Below are 17409 nucleotides of genomic sequence, written 5' to 3' on the forward strand. Positions count from 1 at the left end.
TTAAGCAATGTGAAGGACGCATAGACAAGGAAAGGAGAAAAAAAAGGTCAATCAGAATGACCCTCCCTTTCGCATTGCATTTTTATTGTTGGCTGGAGTTTCTTTTTCTGGTTCTACCTGTCGTGGTCATTCGATTGATTTTCAAGTGATGGTGGACTGTGGTTCTGCACTTAATTTGATTGATCAACAATTTCTAGACAAGTATAAGATTGATTCTGTACTTTTATCATGCCCTTTTCCTGTAGTGGTGATCGATAACACTCCTCTAGAGCATGGGTGCGTTTCTCGAAAGGTCACCGGGTTTCCACTCACTGTGAATATAGAACACCAGGAATCTTTTGATTTGTTTGTACTTGATAAATTGCCTTTTCCAGTTGTCCTGGGGTTACCCTGGTTAAAGGTGCACAATCCTGTACTGGATTGGTCGTCAAGTACGATAAGATCCTGGGGTCAGGAGTGTTATGGGAAATGTTGTGATATACACATTGCTGCTGTTGTGAAAAATGAGCTACCTGAAGCCATTCGGGAATTCTGGAAAGTATTTTCAGAAGTGGAGTCACAAGCTCTACCACCTCATAGAGATTACGTTTGCGCTATTGAGTTCGTCCCAGGTGCTACTCTCCCTAAGAGTCGTTTATTTAATCTGATGATTCCAGAGAGGAAGGCCTTAAAGGAATACATACAGACTAGTCTTGCTGCAAGTCATATAAGACCCTTTAAATCCCCTGTGGCTGTGGGGTTCTTTTTTGTAAAAAAAAAAGATGGGGGTCCTAGGCCCTGTCTGCATTTCAGGGAGATTAATAAGATCACTGTGCGCAATCCTTACCCCTTGCCGCTAATTCCGGAATTGTTTAACTGATTAGTTGGAGCCAAGTGGTTCTCTAAGATCGATCTCCGTGGGGCATATAATTTGCTGCGGGTTGAAGAAGGTGATGAATGGAAGACAGCCTTTAATACGCCGGTCATTTTGAGTGTCTAGTTATGCCTTTTGGCCTTACAAATGCTCCTGCGTTCTTTCAAAATTTCATTAACGACATCCTGAGGCCGTTGATCGGTAGGAGTGTGATTGTTTATTTGGATGATATTTTGATCTATTCGCCCGATCTGAAGTCGCATTGGCAGAGAGTCCGTGAGGTTCCGCAGATTCTGAGAGAAAACACACTCTTTGCTAAACTGGAGAAATGCGAGTTTGCGGTACAGAAAATTAGTTTTTTGGGGTACTTTGTTTCCAGTGATGGTTTTGAGATGGACCCGGTGAAGGTTCAGGCAGTAATGGAGTGGCCTAGACCTGAATACTTGAAGTCGATTCAGAGATTTTTGGGGTTTTGCTAATTATTATAGAAAACCCCTTACTGATCTTACTAAGAAGGGTTCCAATACTGTTGAATGGTCCCCTGAGGCTGTTAAGGCTTTTGAGCATCTCAAGGAGAGGTTTAGCTCTGCTTTTGTTTTGATCCAGACAGATGAGACTAAGCCCTTTCTGGTAGAGTTGGACGCCTCATCAATAGGAGTGGGGGCTGTTCTATCCCAGGAGGGAGAGGATGGGGTGCATCCCTGTGCTTTCTTTTCTAAGAAATTTTCAGAGGCGGAGCTCAACTATGATGTTGGGAACCAAGAATTGCTGGCTATTAAGCTGGCTATTTGAGCATTGGAGACATTTTTTGGAGGGCGCTAGACATCCTATACAAGTCTTTACTGATCATAAGAGCCTGATCTATCTGTATGCTGCTAAACATTTAAATGCCCATCAAGCTATGTGGGCACTGTTTTTTACCCGGTCCATTTCTCTGTGACATATATCCTTGGGACAAAAAATGCTAAAGCTGATGCTTTGTCTAGAAGTTTCTCCCCAGCGGTTAATACTGAAAAGGAAGAATCTATTCTGCAGAGAGGTGTAGTGGTGGCAGCATTCGGTTCTGAGTTGGAAAATAGCATTCTTAAAGCCCAGGATGCGGCACCAACTAACACTCCGTACGGGAAATTATTTGTGCCTAAAGCCCCGAGGAGAGCTTTGTTTACGGAATGTCATGAGTCTTGTGTGGCGGGTCACCCAGGGATTGCCGAAACAAGAAAGTCGATCGTTCATAGTTTCTGGTGGCCGGGGTGGCTAAGAGAAATTGTCAAGTGGGTGCGTCAGTGTACCGTGCGCGCTAGGTCTAAGGCTTCTCATGCTTCGGCGGCAGGGTTGCTTTGCCCATTAGAGGTTCCCAGTTCTCCATGGACGCATCTTGCAATGGATTTTATCACCGACCTGCCGGTCTCTGAGGGTTTTTCTGTTATCTGGGTTGTAGTGGACCAGTTTAGTAAGATGTGTCATCCGGTCCCGTTCAATAAATTACCCTGCGCTAAGACACTTGCCAGGACATTTGTGAAAGAGATTGTCAGACCCCATGGTGTTCCCACGGACATTGTCTCCAATAGGGAACCACAGTTTGTGGCTCGCTTTTGGCGTGCCTTTTGTGACAGACTTAAGGTTTATTTGTCATTTTCGTCGGGCTATCATCCTCAGTCCAATGGACATATCGAGAGGAAGAATCAGGACGTTGAGCAGTTTTTGAGATGTTTTGTAATGGACAATCAGGAGATGTGGTCGGAATATCTACCATTAGCTGAGTTTGCTCTCAATAACAATACATCTTCTTCGGCTGGGCGTTCTCCTTTCTTTTGTTGTACTGGGAAGAATCCATCTTTCGGTCCTTTTTCTAGGATTGGGGCGGCGGTGCCTGAGTAGGAGAGTTTTTCTGGAAATTTGGAAAGGGTTTGGACCAGTGTGCGCCATAATCTTAAACAGGCTAATAGGAGGTCTAAGAAATTTTTTGACAAGAGAAGAAGGGAGGCGAGGTTTGTTGTTGGGGACATGGTTTGGTTGTCCTCTAGGAATCTGCATTTGAAGATCCCTTCTAAAAAGTTGGGACTGAAGTTTGTAGTACCTTTTGCGGCGCCCCAGAGTCCTGGTCGTTGCAGTATTGTTGCTCCGCCGCTACGGGGAGTGATGGTACGTCTGATGGCACTAAAAGAGTTCACCTGACCAGGTATCACAGTCACACATTACACTTCACACTACGGCCACCAGGGGGAGCAAAAGGTTCTATGTATTAGGCCACTCCTCACACTCTGGTAAAACTGGGGGTTGGATAGGAAGTTAGAGAGAAAGCTGACTGGGTTTTGCCCAGGCAACATCCAGTGAGAGAGGGTGTTGCGGGGAAAGATTCAGGGGGGTCCCTGTCAGGGGTGGGATCCTGACAGAGGCCTAGCAAGAGACAGATCGTTACGGAGCCGCGCCTGCACTTCATTGCGGCGGTATCTTAAGAAAGGACAGGAAGCGAAGTATATTGTGGAGAAGTGAGAAACGAGATCACAGCAACAAAGGAGATAATACCGGGAGGAGTCGTGCCCTAAGATCGTGGCAACATCCTTCTGAGGTGCGTAGCCGGTGGCCGGAATACCGAGGGAGTACTGGCTCTACACTTTACTTAAATCACGGCAGGACAGTTGACTTTAGGTTGGCTGTATCACCTTTTCACCTAAGCAGACAACGGAGGCAAATTGTGGGAGAGGGGCATCTCTAGGGTCCCTATAAAATAGCTCCAGGCCTACCCCCGTCATACGGGTGCGTCCTATCCAAACTGGGGGACAGAGAGAGAGAACATCAGAAACAGATACAAGAGTTGTGAGGACTATCCCATGGTGCTCAGCAGATACAGTGGGGCAAAAAAGTATTTAGTCAGTCAGCAATAGTGCAAGTTCCACCACTTAAAAAGATGAGAGGCGTCTGTAATTTACATCATAGGTAGACCTCAACTATGGGAGACAAACTGTGAAAAAAAAATCCAGAAAATCACATTGTCTATTTTTTTATCATTTTATTTGCATATTATGGTGGAAAATAAGTATTTGGTCAGAAACAAAATTTCATCTCAATACTTTGTAATATATCCTTTGTTGGCAATGACAGAGGTCAAACGTTTTCTGTAAGTCTTCACAAGGTTGCCACACACTGTTGTTGGTATGTTGGCCCATTCCTCCATGCAGATCTCCTCTAGAGCAGTGATGTTTTTGGCTTTTCGCTTGGCAACACGGACTTTCAACTCCCTCCAAAGGTTTTCTATAGGGTTGAGATCTGGAGACTGGCTAGGCCACTCCAGGACCTTGAAATGCTTCTTACGAAGCCACTCCTTCGTTGCCCTGGCGGTGTGCTTTGGATCATTGTCATGTTGAAAGACCCAGCCACGTTTCATCTTCAATGCCCTTGCTGATGGAAGGAGGTTTGCACTCAAAATCTCACGATACATGGCCCCATTCATTCTTTCATGTACCCGGATCAGTCGTCCTGGCCCCTTTGCAGAGAAACAGCCCCAAAGCATGATGTTTCCACCACCATGCTTTACAGTAGGTATGGTGTTTGATGGATGCAACTCAGTATTCTTTTTCCTCCAAACACGACAAGTTGTGTTTCTACCAAACAGTTCCAGTTTGGGTTCATCAGACCATAGGACATTCTCCCAAAACTCCTCTGGATCATCCAAATGCTCTCTAGCAAACTTCAGACGGGCCCGGACATGTACTGGCTTAAGCAGTGGGACACGTCTGGCACTGCAGGATCTGAGTCCATGGTGGCGTAGTGTGTTACTTATGGTAGGCCTTGTTACATTGGTCCCAGCTCTCTGCAGTTCATTCACTAGGTCCCCCCGCGTGGTTCTGGGATTTTTGCTCACCGTTCTTGTGATCATTCTGACCCCACGGGGTGGGATTTTGCGTGGAGCCCCAGATCGAGGGAGATTATCAGTGGTCTTGAATGTCTTCCATTTTCTAATTATTGCTCCCACTGTTGATTTCTTCACTCCAAGCTGGTTGGCTATTGCAGATTCAGTCTTCCCAGCCTGGTGCAGGGCTACAATTTTGTTTCTGGTGTCCTTTGACAGCTCTTTGGTCTTCACCATAGTGGAGTTTGGAGTCAGACTGTTTGAGGGTGTGCACAGGTGTCTTTTTATACTGATAACAAGTTTAAACAGGTGCCATTACTACAGGTAATGAGTGGAGGAAAGAGGAGACTCTTAAAGAAGAAGTTACAGGTCTGTGAGAGCCAGAAATCTTGATTGTTTGTTTCTGACCAAATACTTATTTTCCACCATAAAATGCAAATAAAATGATAAAAAAACAGACAATGTGATTTTCTGGATTTTTTTTTCTCAGTTTGTCTCCCATAGTTGAGGTCTACCTATGATGTAAATTACAGACGCCTCTCATCTTTTAAAGTGGTGGAACTTGCACTATTGCTGACTGACTAAATACTTTTTTGCCCCACTGTAGGTACTACAACACACAGGCGCAAGTAGGAAGGCTACTGATTTCCACCTGCAAAGGGAACTCTGGATGTGCCTTCAGACCGGCCGGTCTCAGCCAGCCCTGTTAGCAGTGCTCTGGATTGTGGATGCCGAAGTCTACAGTAAAAGGTAAAGAGACTGCAACCTTGTGTCCTCGTTATTTACCACCACTTAAACCACAACCACCTACACCTTTAATTGGATGCCCCTTAGCAGGGCCACGGACCGGGTCGGGCCACCTTGACATCCCCAGAACCGAGACAGAGGGACCCGGTACCGAGTACCCCATTGCCCTGCGTCTGGGGGTGCTCCACTTTCAAAGTGGTTCACATTGTCAACTCGGCAGCGGTGAGATTAGACATTCCTTCGTCCTCAAAAACTAATTCAGTTTTTCGTGTATCTTTGCTGAAGAAGGTTGACATGCCAGATAAGGTGGCTATGCCGTCTGTTCCTCCAAGTGATGAGGACTGCGCCGGGTCTCTCTGACCTTTCCCGGTGCCTGCGCACTGCAGTACTTTGCTCTGCCTTCAACAGGGCATGCCTGCGCTGCAGCCGCAGTGTAAAGACAAGTAGAGGACGTCATCGTAAGAAGATGGGAGGCCCCACACCGGACCGCGACACCCATCGGATCGGACCGCCCGCCCAGGTGAGTATAATCTAACCTCTTTTTCTTATCTTTCAGGATACATCGAGGGCTTATCTACAGCATTACAGAATGCTGTAGATAAGTCCCTGATGCCGGTGGGCTTAGCTCAACTTCCATTTTGGGGGTGACAGGTTCCCTTTAAGGTTCTTTTTTGTATAGTTTTTTTTTTTTTCCCGTTTTCATGGAATTATTTCAATAAATGTGATTTTTAGATTTATATTAATTATTTTTCTTGTGCTGGAGTTCAACATCCTCATCCCCATTCCCCACTTTTTGCATCGTACTGCCAGGAGTGCCGACCTGTACGATTCTGTGCACCAACCGCATGTCCACATTGCTGACAGTGCAGCGGTAAATTAGGCTTATTTTTCCCTTTTCCCTAATGTATGCTTAAAGACATGAATGTCACAGGTTTTTTGCAGCACAATGTTGGGGGGTAAATATGGGGTTTCAGGACTACGTGGGGGGTACATATGATGTAGTACTATGCGGGGCTCTATGTAGGGGTTGCAGTACTACGTAGGGGTACATATGAGGTTGCAAGACTATGTGGGGGTACACATGGGGTTGCAGGACTACGTGGGTCATATGCCTGACTATGTGAGGGTTGCAGCACTATGTGGGGGGTACATATGCAGGGTTACAGGACTTTGGGGGGGTTGCATCTGCAGGGCTGTGGCAATGCAGAACTATGTGGGGTACTATATGGGGTTGCAGGACTATGTGGGTGTACATATGCAGTGCTTTATGAGAGGGTTGCAGGACTATGTGGGGGTACATATGTAGGGCTCTATGTGAGGGTTACAGGACTATGTTGGGGTTCATATGGGGTTGCAGGACTATGTGAGGGGTACATATACAGGGTTGCAGGACTATGTGAGGGGTCCATATACAGGGTTGCAGGACTATGTGAGGGGTACATATACAGGGTTGCAGGACTATGTGGGGGGTACATATGCAGGGCTGTAAGTGGGGGTTGCAGCACTATGTTGGGGTAAATATGGGATTTCAGGACTATGTGAGGGTTGCAGCACTATGTGGGGGGTAAACATGGGGTATTGCAGGGTACATATGGGGTTGCAGGACTATGGGTACATATGCAGTGCTATATGTGAGGGTTGCAGGACTACGTGGGGGTACATATGGTGTTGCTGTCCTGCGTGGGTGTACATTTTCAGGGCTGTATGTATATGGGGGTTGCAGCACTATATGGGGGGTGCATATGGGGTTGCAGGGCCATATGTGGGTGTAGCAGGACTACGTGGGGGTACATATGCAGGGCTCTATGTAAAGTGCAAATCACCCTGCCCCGAGATCATAAAAAAATGGAGAGCTATGGGTCTCGGAAAATGAAGCAAATTTTTTTTAACAAACTTTGTTTTCTTTTTTATTACCTAAATAAAAAAGAACCTAGACATGTTTGGTGTCTATGAACTTGTAATGACCTGGAGAATCATAATGGCAGGCAGGGCTGCCACTAGAAATTTCGGGGCCCCATACTGGCAAAATTTTTGGGGCCCCCTTGAGACTCCGCCCAGGCTCCACCCCAGCCCCGCCTCCACCCCTCGAACTGTCCACAGGCCCACCGCTCTCTCTTGGAAAAACTCCACTTCTCACCTATCACACATTAACAGTTCCCATCACCAGATCACACATATAGCCAGCAGCTTTTGTTTTGGCCAAATGATTTTTTAAGCCAGCACCATAACACGGTAGACACTTTTGGCTGGGCCCTACTCTACTGTAACCTACTAAATATTTGTTAAAATATGCAATACAATTTAGGTATATTTTTAATTATTTTTTAATTTTTAAAATGACCAATAATATCACATACAAGGAACAAATACCACCACACCATGTCCAGACCACATATTACCAACAGTGACCGAATAATATCACATACAAGGAACAAATACCACCGCATGACCATGACCATGACCAGACCACATATTACCACCACATAGTGACTGAATACAATACGGATCAGTAATAAAAAAAACCCACAATACTAACATCACCATCAGTGCCATTATACACAGGAGATGTGTACTTAGTATGCAGTGTCTGTGTACAGGTTATACTGGTGATATTATACACATGACCTCCGTATATAGTATACAATGTATAGTGTCAGTGTATAGGTAGCACACTGACTCACCAGTGACGTCTCTAGGTGAAATCCTTCTTTCATCCAGCACAGACCGCCATCACTTCATCCAGCCAGGACTTGTCTCTGCAGGAAATAACACAGTTATCTCAAGCTCCGCTTGCAGAACACATTACTTAATTTTTTCCAACTTCTACATTACACCACATGAAGAAAAAAAGGCGACATAGTGTCACTCTACACAGTAACAGGACCACCCCCCCATTTAAAACAGTATCCTCAAAAATAAAATTAATACATGACTGCAGTAATATCCCTTAATTAGCCCCTATGGTAATAATATTCCCCATTCTGGGCCCTGTGTGTCTCATTCCTGGCTCCAGCCATATGTTCTCCCATCCTGCCCTCATGAGTATCCATCCTGCCCCATATGATCTCCCCATCCTGCCCCATCTGTCTCCATCGTATCCATCCTGCCCCATGATCCTGCACGATCTGTCTCCAACCCTGCTCCATCTGTCTCCAATCATGGCCACATGTCTTTCATCCTGCACCGTGTCTCCAATCATACCGTGTATCTCCATTCTGCCCCGTTTCTCCAATCATGCCCATATCTCCATTCTGCCCCCTATGGCTCCAATAAAGCCCCCATGTCTCCAATCATGCCCCCTGTGTCTCCATTCTGCCCATCTGTCTCCAGTCATGCCCCCCAGTATCTCCAGCCATGCCCTGTATCTCCATTCTGTCCCTGTGTCCAGCATTCTGTCCCTGTGTCCAGCATTCTGCCCCTGTATCCAGCATTCTGCCCCTGTATCCAGCATTCTGCCCGTGTCTCATAGTCTGCCCCTTGTGTCCAGCATTCTCCCCGTGTCCAGCATTCTGCCCCCGTGTCTCACAGTCTGCCCCTGTGTCTCACAGTCTGCCCGTGTCCAGCATTCTGCCCCTCGTGTCCAGCATTCTGCCCCTCGTGTCTCACAGTCTGCCCCCGTGTCTCACGGTCTACCCCTTGTGTCCAGCATTCTGCCCCTCATGTCCAGCATTCTGCCCCTTGTGTCCAGCATTCTACCCCTGTGTCCAGCATTCTGCCCCTGTGTCCAGCATCTCTGCCCCTGTGTCCAGCATTCTGCCCCCGTGTCCAGCATTCTGCCCCTGTGTCCAGCATTCTGCCCCTGTGTCCAGCATCTCTGCCCTTGTGTCCAGCATTCTGCCCCCGTGTCCAGCATCTCTGCCCCTGTGACCAGCATCTCTGCCCCTGTGTCCAGCATCTCTGCCCCTGTGACCAGCATCTCTGCCCCTGTGACCAGCATCTCTGCCCCTGTGACCAGCATTCTGCCCCTGTTTCCAGCATTCTGCCCCTGTGTCCAGCATCTCTGCCCCTGTGACCAGCATCTCTGCCCCTGTGTCCAGCATCTCTGCCCCAGTGTGTCCAGCATTCTGCCCCTGTGACCAGCATCTCTGCCCCAGCGTGTCCAGCATTCTGCCCCAGGGCCCCCTGGATCGCCCCTCTCAAAAAAAAAAAAGCACGATTTCCTACCTGGCCGCACTCCTGGCGAAGCTCACTCCCTCCACGCAGGTGAAGCACGCACTCACGGGCGGCTGACAATGACGTCAGATGCTGGCGACATGCGCACTGCGGCTCAAGTCAGCTGCCAGCCTCCGAATGGCTGGCAGCTGTTAACTATTGACGTGGGGGTGTGGGCCCGCACCTCAATAGCGTGCCGCAGCGCCTGTAGGGGGGGCCCGGTGAGTAGATGTGACGGGGCCCGATGCGGGCCCCCTCTGCCCACCGGGCCCTATACGCCAGTCATGGCTGTAATGCCCTAATGGCGGCCCTGATGGCAGGTCAGTTTTAGCATTTAGTAATAAAAAATATATTAAAAAAAACAGTTGTTGAGTTGCACTTTTTTGCAATTTCACTGCACTTGAATTTTTTTCCTGTTTTTGAGTACACAATATGGTAAAACTAATGTCGTGCAAAAGCACAACTTGTCCCGCAAAAAATAAGCCCTCACATGGCCATACTGACGGAAAAATATAAAAGTTATGGCTCTAGGAAGAAGGGGAGCGAAAATAAGAAATACAAAAACAAAAAAGGGGGCTCCGTCTTTAGGGGTTAAATAACCTGAATGTCACCAAAGCTATTACACTAAAATATTGGTCTAAAGCAAGCCAAAGAGAACTTTTCGCTGTTTTATTAGGTTAATTTTTCAAGCCAAGCTGCTTTATCAACATATACCTGCTCAAAAACAGATAAAAGGAAAATAAAAAGACATTTCTTTTTATAGAATGCCTTTAACTTGTGGTTTCAATTACATTTTTTTTTCTCCTGGCAGCAAGTGGTGGCGCTGTTCCCAATGTGTCTCAAGTAGACGGTGTAGCAGCCAATCGGTGAGCTCAGTGACTCTGATTGGGTGTTTGGTCTACAGAGTCGCTGAGATCATTGACATCAGAACTAGAGATGAGCAAATATGTTCGGAAAAGTAAAGAGCCAAATTTATATTCTGTGCAGTAGAATCAGTGCAGATGCCGTTATACTGCCCCATGGACCATATTGTGTGTCTAAATTGAGTTTTTATTAATATTTAAATTAATTTCTTAACTTTTTTTATTTGCCTTTATTCTCTACATTTCTAAACTGAATTTGAAGCGCCACAATCACAAACATTGTGCAATTTTGCATGCAAGAGGAAAACTATTTTTTTTTGTGTTTAAGGAACTTGAGAAATAGAAGATGGGAAATAGTGATGTCCGTTTTTCTCGTTGTTTTGTATTTTTCTTTTAATACCTTTTAAAGGGTGTTAAAATAAGGATGTAATTATCACTTTAATGTGACGATTTCAAAACATTTATCGACACAAATGATGCAAATTTCTTAAAACATATTAAACCTATGTCAATGGAAACATTTGCTAGTCACATTTATTTGTCTGTCGCTATAGCCAACTCGTAGATACATTTTTTTTTCACAATTTGGAAACATCTTTTGGAACCATAGACACAATTTTTTTGCTTTTACAATTTATTTTTTTATTCTTTTTGTACTATAATGGAAAATATTAAAAACTAAGAAGAAAAAGTTCAGAATAGCTATGTACAAAATACAGAGCTGATATGTATTGTTATCAACAACAATGGGGATATCTTTACTCCCTGCAACCTGTAGCCCCCTTTACTCTGATTGCAAGCTATCTGTACAGGGTCTGAAACTAAAAAAGTATTCAATTAATTCTATTGTAATACAGTAAATAGTATGCAATGGTAGAGATGGAGGGAAAGGGGGGATGTGTAGCTGCAGCATTACTGTGCTAAGAATGTTCAGGGGATAATAAATAATAGGAAGAGACATCTCATTGGCTCACAGTATAGTATACAGAACTACTGCATGTAGGAGGCAAAAAATGTCCCCAACATTAGAGCAGACATCACACCAGGAAAAGCCTACCCATTCAAACCAGATTCAAAATGGATGTATGTGAACCAAAAAAACCAATTACCGTATATACTCGAGTATAAGCCGAGATTTTCAGCCCATTTTTTTGGGCTGAAAGTCCCCCTCTCGGCTTATACTCGAGCCATACCCGGGGGTCGGCAAGGGAGGGGGGGCGGGGGCTATCTAATTATACTCACCTACTGCTGGTGCGGTCCCTGCGCGTCCCTGCTTCTTCCAGCGCTGCATATTCTTCCTGTACTGAGTGGTCACATGGTCCCGCTCATTACAGCAATGAATATGCTGCTCCACCTCCCATAGAGGTGGAGCCGCATATTCATTTTGGTAATGAGCGGTAACTGTGACCGCTCAATACAGGAAGAAGATGCAGCGCTGGAAGAAGCAGGGACTGCACAGCGCCAGCAGTAGGTGAGTATACATCGCTGCGCAGCGCTGTGCGATATTTACCGCTCCTCGTTCCGGTGCGGCTCCATCATCAGCGTCCTCTGGCTGTGACGCTCAGGTCAGAGGGCGCGGCGACGTAGTCAGTGCGCGCCCTCTGCTGAACGTCAGTGCTGAAGACAGAGCTGCACGAGGAGTAGGTAAATATTGAAAGTGCCGGGGGTCCTGAGCGAAGAGAGGTGAGTATGTGATTTTTTTTTTTCTATCGCAGCAAAAGCATATGGGGCAGTGACTGTACGGAGCATCTGTATGGGGCCATAACGATTGTGCAGCACTATAAGGGGCAGTGACTGTACGGAGCATCTTATGGGGCCATAACGATTGTGCAGCACTATAAGGGGTAGTGACTGTACGGATCATCTGTATGGGGCCATAACATTTGTGCAGCATTATAATGGGGCAACTGACTGTACGGAGCATCTTATGGGGCCATAACGTTTGTGCAGCACTATAAAGGGCAGTGACTGTACGGATCATCTTATGGGGCCATAACTGTTGTGAACTCTGTTTTTGGGCTCCCTCTTGTGGTCACAACTGGTACTGTGTGAGTGCTGTCTTTGGGCTCCCTCTGGTGGTTCTTTGTGTCATTCTGCAGGTCTGAGGCTGATCAGCTGTCTCGTTATCTGTTAGCTGGTTTCCTATTTAGTTCACCTGGACTCTCAGTTGTTGCCTGCTGTCAATGTCTTCAGTGCTATTTTGGAGCTCTCCTGCAGTCCTTCGTTATCAGTCTCTTCAAGAGAAGCTAAGTTTTGCTTGGTTCATTTTTTGACCATCAGTGGTCATATGTTTCTTGGTTTATTTTTTGTTTCTTGCCCAGCTTGCTAATATGTGATTTCCTTGCTTGCTGGTAGCTCTAGGGGGCTGAGTTTCTTCCCTCACACCGTTAGTTGGTGTGGGGGTTCTTGTATTCCCAGCGTGGATATTTTGAATAGGGTTTTTTACTGACCGCACAGTTCCCTATCTGTCTTCTGCTATCTAGTATTAGCGGGCCTCATTTGCTGAATCTGTTTTCATTTCTACGTTTGTGTTTTCCCCTTACCTCACCGTTATTATTTGTTGGGGGCTTCCTATATCTTTGGGGTGATTTCTCTTGAGGCAAGTGAGGTCTTACTTTCCCTCCAGGAGTAGATAGTTTCTCAGGCTGCGTCGAGACGTCCAGGATTTTAGGCACGTTCACCGGCTACCTTTAGTGTGTTGGTTAGGATCAGGTTTTGCGGTCAGTCCAGTTTCCACCTCCCTAGAGCTTGTGTCTATGTTCATAAACTTAGCTAGTCCGTTTTGTGATCCTCAGCCACTAGGATCATAACACATAACGATTGTGCAGCACTATATGGGGCAAGTGTCTGTATGGAGCATCTTATGGGGCCATAACGATTGTGCAGCATTATATGGGGCAAGTGTCTGTATGGAGCATCTTATGGGGCCATAACGTTTGTGCAGCATTATATGGGGCAGTGACTGTACGGAGCATCTTATGGGGCCATAACGATTGTGCAGCACTATATGGGGCAAGTGTGTGTATGGAGCATCTTATGGGGCCATAACGTTTGTGCAGCACTATAAGGGGCAGTGACTGTACGGAGCATCTTATGGGGCCATAACGATTGTGCAGCACTATATGGGGCAAGTGTCTGTATGGAGCATTTTATGGGGCCATAACGTTTGTGCAGCATTATATGGGGCATGTGTCTATATGGAGCATCTTATGGGGCCATAACGCTTGTACAGCACTATATGGGGCAAGTGACTGTAAGGATCATCTTATGGGGCCATAACGATTGTGCAGCACTATATGGGGCAAGTGACTGTACGGAGCATCTTATGGGGCCATAACGTTTGTGCAGCATTATATGGGGCAAGTGTCTGTATGGAGCATCTTATGGGGCCATAACGTTTGTGCAGCATTATATGGGGCAAGTGCCTGTATGGAGCATCTTATGGGGTCATAACGTTTGTGCAGCATTATATGGGGCAAGTGTCTGTATGGAGCATCTTATGGGGCCATAACGATTGTGCAGCATTATATGGGGCAAGTGTCTGTGTGGAGCATCTTATGGTGCCATAACGTTTGTGCAGCATTATATGGGGCAAGTGTCTGTACGGAGCATCTTATGGGGCCATAACGTTTGTGCAGCATTATATGGGGCAAGTGTCTGTATGGAGCATCTTATGGGGCCAAAACGATTGTGCAGCATTATATGGGGCAAGTGTCTGTATGGAGCATCTTATGGGGCCATAACGCTTGTGCAGCAATATATGGGGCAAGTGACTGTACGGAGCATCTTATGGGGCCATAACGTTTGTGCAGCACTATATAGGGCAAATATCTCTATGGAGCATCTTATGGGGCCCTTATTACCCTTTATGCAGGATTATATGGGGCATATTTTAATATGGAGCATCTAATGGGGCCCATCAAACTTTATGGAGCATTATATGGGGCTCCTGATTCAATATGGATATTCAAAAACACTTAACCTACTGATGTCTCAATTAATTTTACTTTTATTGGTATCTATTTTTACTTTTGAAATTTACCGGTAGCTGCTGCATTTTCCACCCTAGGCTTATACTCGAGTCATTACGTTTTCCAAGTTTTTTGTGGCAAAATTAGGGGGGTCGGCTTATACTCGGGTCGGCTTATACTCGAGTATATACGGTATACATTTTTAGCAGCCTCAGTATATGATTTAGATTTTTTTTGTTTTCTAATCGTTATGTATTAAAATGACTCCAAGTATGAGATCCATTTTATTCATCACATGACCAGGTCACATTTGTTTACAGTCATGAGAAAAACTCATTGAATTTTATGGTTTATATATCAGGAGGATATAAAAAAAATATTTTCCTTAAAAAGTCTTTAAATTGGGTAAATACAACCTCAGATGTGCAACAACACATGACAATTTATAATATATTTAACAAGAACTAGGTCAAGATGCAGAAGCAGTTTGTGAAAAATTAAGTACATCCTTATTGCTTCCATAAGAATTAAGAAGGTAAATAGCAGACATGTGATTCTAAGCAATTTCTTTTGATTAATTGTTCATCAGCAAATGTGACCACCTCTATAAGAGCAGAAGTTTTAGCAGTTTGCTGGTCTGGAGCATTCAGGTATCTGTAAAACCAAAACTTTGGGGGAAAGACATAAGCAATGATCTTAGAGAAGCAATTATTGCTGGCCATTAATTTAGGAAGACTTGTATGGCCAGGTTCAATCAATTTGGGGTGCATCATTCTACAATGAGAACGATAATTCACAAATAGAAAGCATTAAAATAGATAACAATGTTAATGTCATGATGGTAGCTTGTATGACTTCTTAGTGCCGCCCAACTCACTGCGTTAACCGCTCTGCTACATTCCCCTGTTTCAGGAGAGTCTCCACCTGGCTATAGAGAGACGCGGCCAGACTCTACAGGAATTTAACCATCGTCAGGCAGCGTTTTGCTTCCCTGGCTTATCTCCTGCCCACAGGGGATATATTAGGCAGCTCCCAATACCAAACCTTGCCTGAACTTATTTTCCTAATTGCAGTGCGTCTCTAGTATCCTGTCAAGGTAAATTATAATTTTGTCTGTCCGGTTACCGTTTTGTCTGATCTCTCTACGCCTGACCCCAGGCTTAGCATATTGATCCTGTGCTGCCCTGACCTTGCACTGTTTGGCCATGTGTCTGTCTGTGCCCTCTGTGCTTTATGTTTTGCCTCTGTCCTGAAGGTCAGCTCCTGCATGTCTCGGCACTGCCCTGGAGTGGCACTTGGTGACTATCCTGAAGGTCCAAGCCTATCCTCACAATAAGAGGCTCTACTGAAGGCCATTTGTTTTGTTTTAACATGCGGATTTTTAGTCATCATAGATTATAAAGAGGGTGTACTTAGTGTCTCTTATGACTGTATGTCGGAAATAAATTAGTTTATATTGAATGGCAGCAATTAACAAATGTGAAAACGAGAAGCAATTGATACAATAGGTTTTGAGTAACATTTAAAATGTCTTCATTATGCAAAAGGATAATTTTTAGTTGAAACTGGAATATTCTTAAAATGGATTGTAAACTATCTTTAAAGATTTTTTTAGTGAGACCAAGTGCAAAAGTAATAACAAAAAAAGTAGTGTACCTACCAGACTGCCACCTCTCTTCTGTACTGCTGCTGGCATCCTCTGCCGGTGACCTCTGCAGCCAATCAGAAGCTACTGATCAGCTGCAGCCTTGACATTCTGATCAGTCTGGAACAAACAGTCTCTCTTCCGACTTCAAAGAAATATCAAGGCTGCAACTGATCACTGGATGCTTATCGGCTGCAGTGGTCACTTAAGACCTAACGGCAGAAGAGGAAGACAGAGATTAAAGTTGGGGGAATTAGGGTTTCAATAGAAGCAGTGGGTGAGTACAGTTTTTTTATTTCAGTTGCACCTTTAATAATAGTAATGCATCCAGATTTTAAACCCATGTTGAGACCGGACTATCAAGGCTAAAGCTTAGATCTTAGTTTCAACACAACAATAGACTCAACTTTCAAATGGCTCCAGACTAAGTATTAAAAAGATTTCTCCACTAATACATTTTATTAATTTAATTTTAAGCCTATAGCCCAAAACATAATTCAAATATACTGTAGTTAAGAGAAATAGCCTAATAATGTAAATAATAATAATCTTTATTTATACAGCACCAACATATTCCGCAGCGCTTTACAATTTCCACAGGTGCTCCATGTTCTTGGTAATTGCCCTGCTATTTAGGTGACCTGTGTGGCTCAGATCATTGCCAGTCAAAAGCTTGTTCTACGCTTGTGCTCTCTGATGTGTTCGCCTGTACCCTGTGTTGTAAGTTCTGATCTTCTTCTGCTGCTGACCTTTGGACCATGTTCAGATTATCCATTTGTTATTGCTCCTTTACATCTGATATTCCGCTGCTGACCTTTGGGCCGTGTTCAGACTACCCGTTTGTTATGGCCCCTTTGCTTATCCACTATTTCTCTGGTATTTGGACCCTGGAGTGTGACCTGACTTATGACTTCGTATACCAAACTACATGATCTTTTGGTATTGACCCCGGAACGTCTGACTGCGCTGATTCACGGCCTAGCCGTGGGTTGTGACTAGTGTCACACTTACAATCTGCAATGAGGTGGGGGTGACAAAGTACAGATGCTTATTTACAATAATGGTCCAGCCATAACAAGGAAATGGGGGTTAGATAAAAGCTGCATGAGCTAGTCGGCAGCAAATATTTGTGGTGATTTTGGGAGCCATGGAGTTTGATAGAGGGTTATGATCAGAGAACTAGAGAATGAACTATATATCAAAGGATTTTGATTAAGGAACGTGATAGGCCACCCTAAACAGATGTGCTTTTAGGGAGCCCTTAAAATTATGTAAGTTGTGGTTAGACCTAATTTTTTGGGGAACAGCATTCCAGAGGATTGGTGCAA

At 45.0% G+C, this 17409-nt stretch overlaps 1 protein-coding gene and 1 long non-coding RNA gene across 2 annotated transcripts in view; both read left to right on the plus strand.

The window, feature by feature from the left end:
- LOC143808942 (uncharacterized) overlaps nt 1-16894 on the plus strand; it is a 34259-nt gene extending 17365 nt beyond the window's left edge. The window contains exon 4 of the mRNA XM_077292120.1: nt 16718-16894. Coding sequence (XP_077148235.1) covers nt 16718-16894 — 177 coding nt within the window. The remainder of the gene's footprint in view (nt 1-16717) is intronic.
- Nucleotides 1-17409, plus strand: part of LOC143809392 (uncharacterized) — a 344523-nt gene that overhangs the window by 125515 nt on the left and 201599 nt on the right. The window lies entirely within an intron of this gene.

Source organism: Ranitomeya variabilis, chromosome 2, assembly GCF_051348905.1.
Source record: "Ranitomeya variabilis isolate aRanVar5 chromosome 2, aRanVar5.hap1, whole genome shotgun sequence".
Lineage (NCBI taxonomy): Eukaryota > Metazoa > Chordata > Amphibia > Anura > Dendrobatidae > Ranitomeya > Ranitomeya variabilis.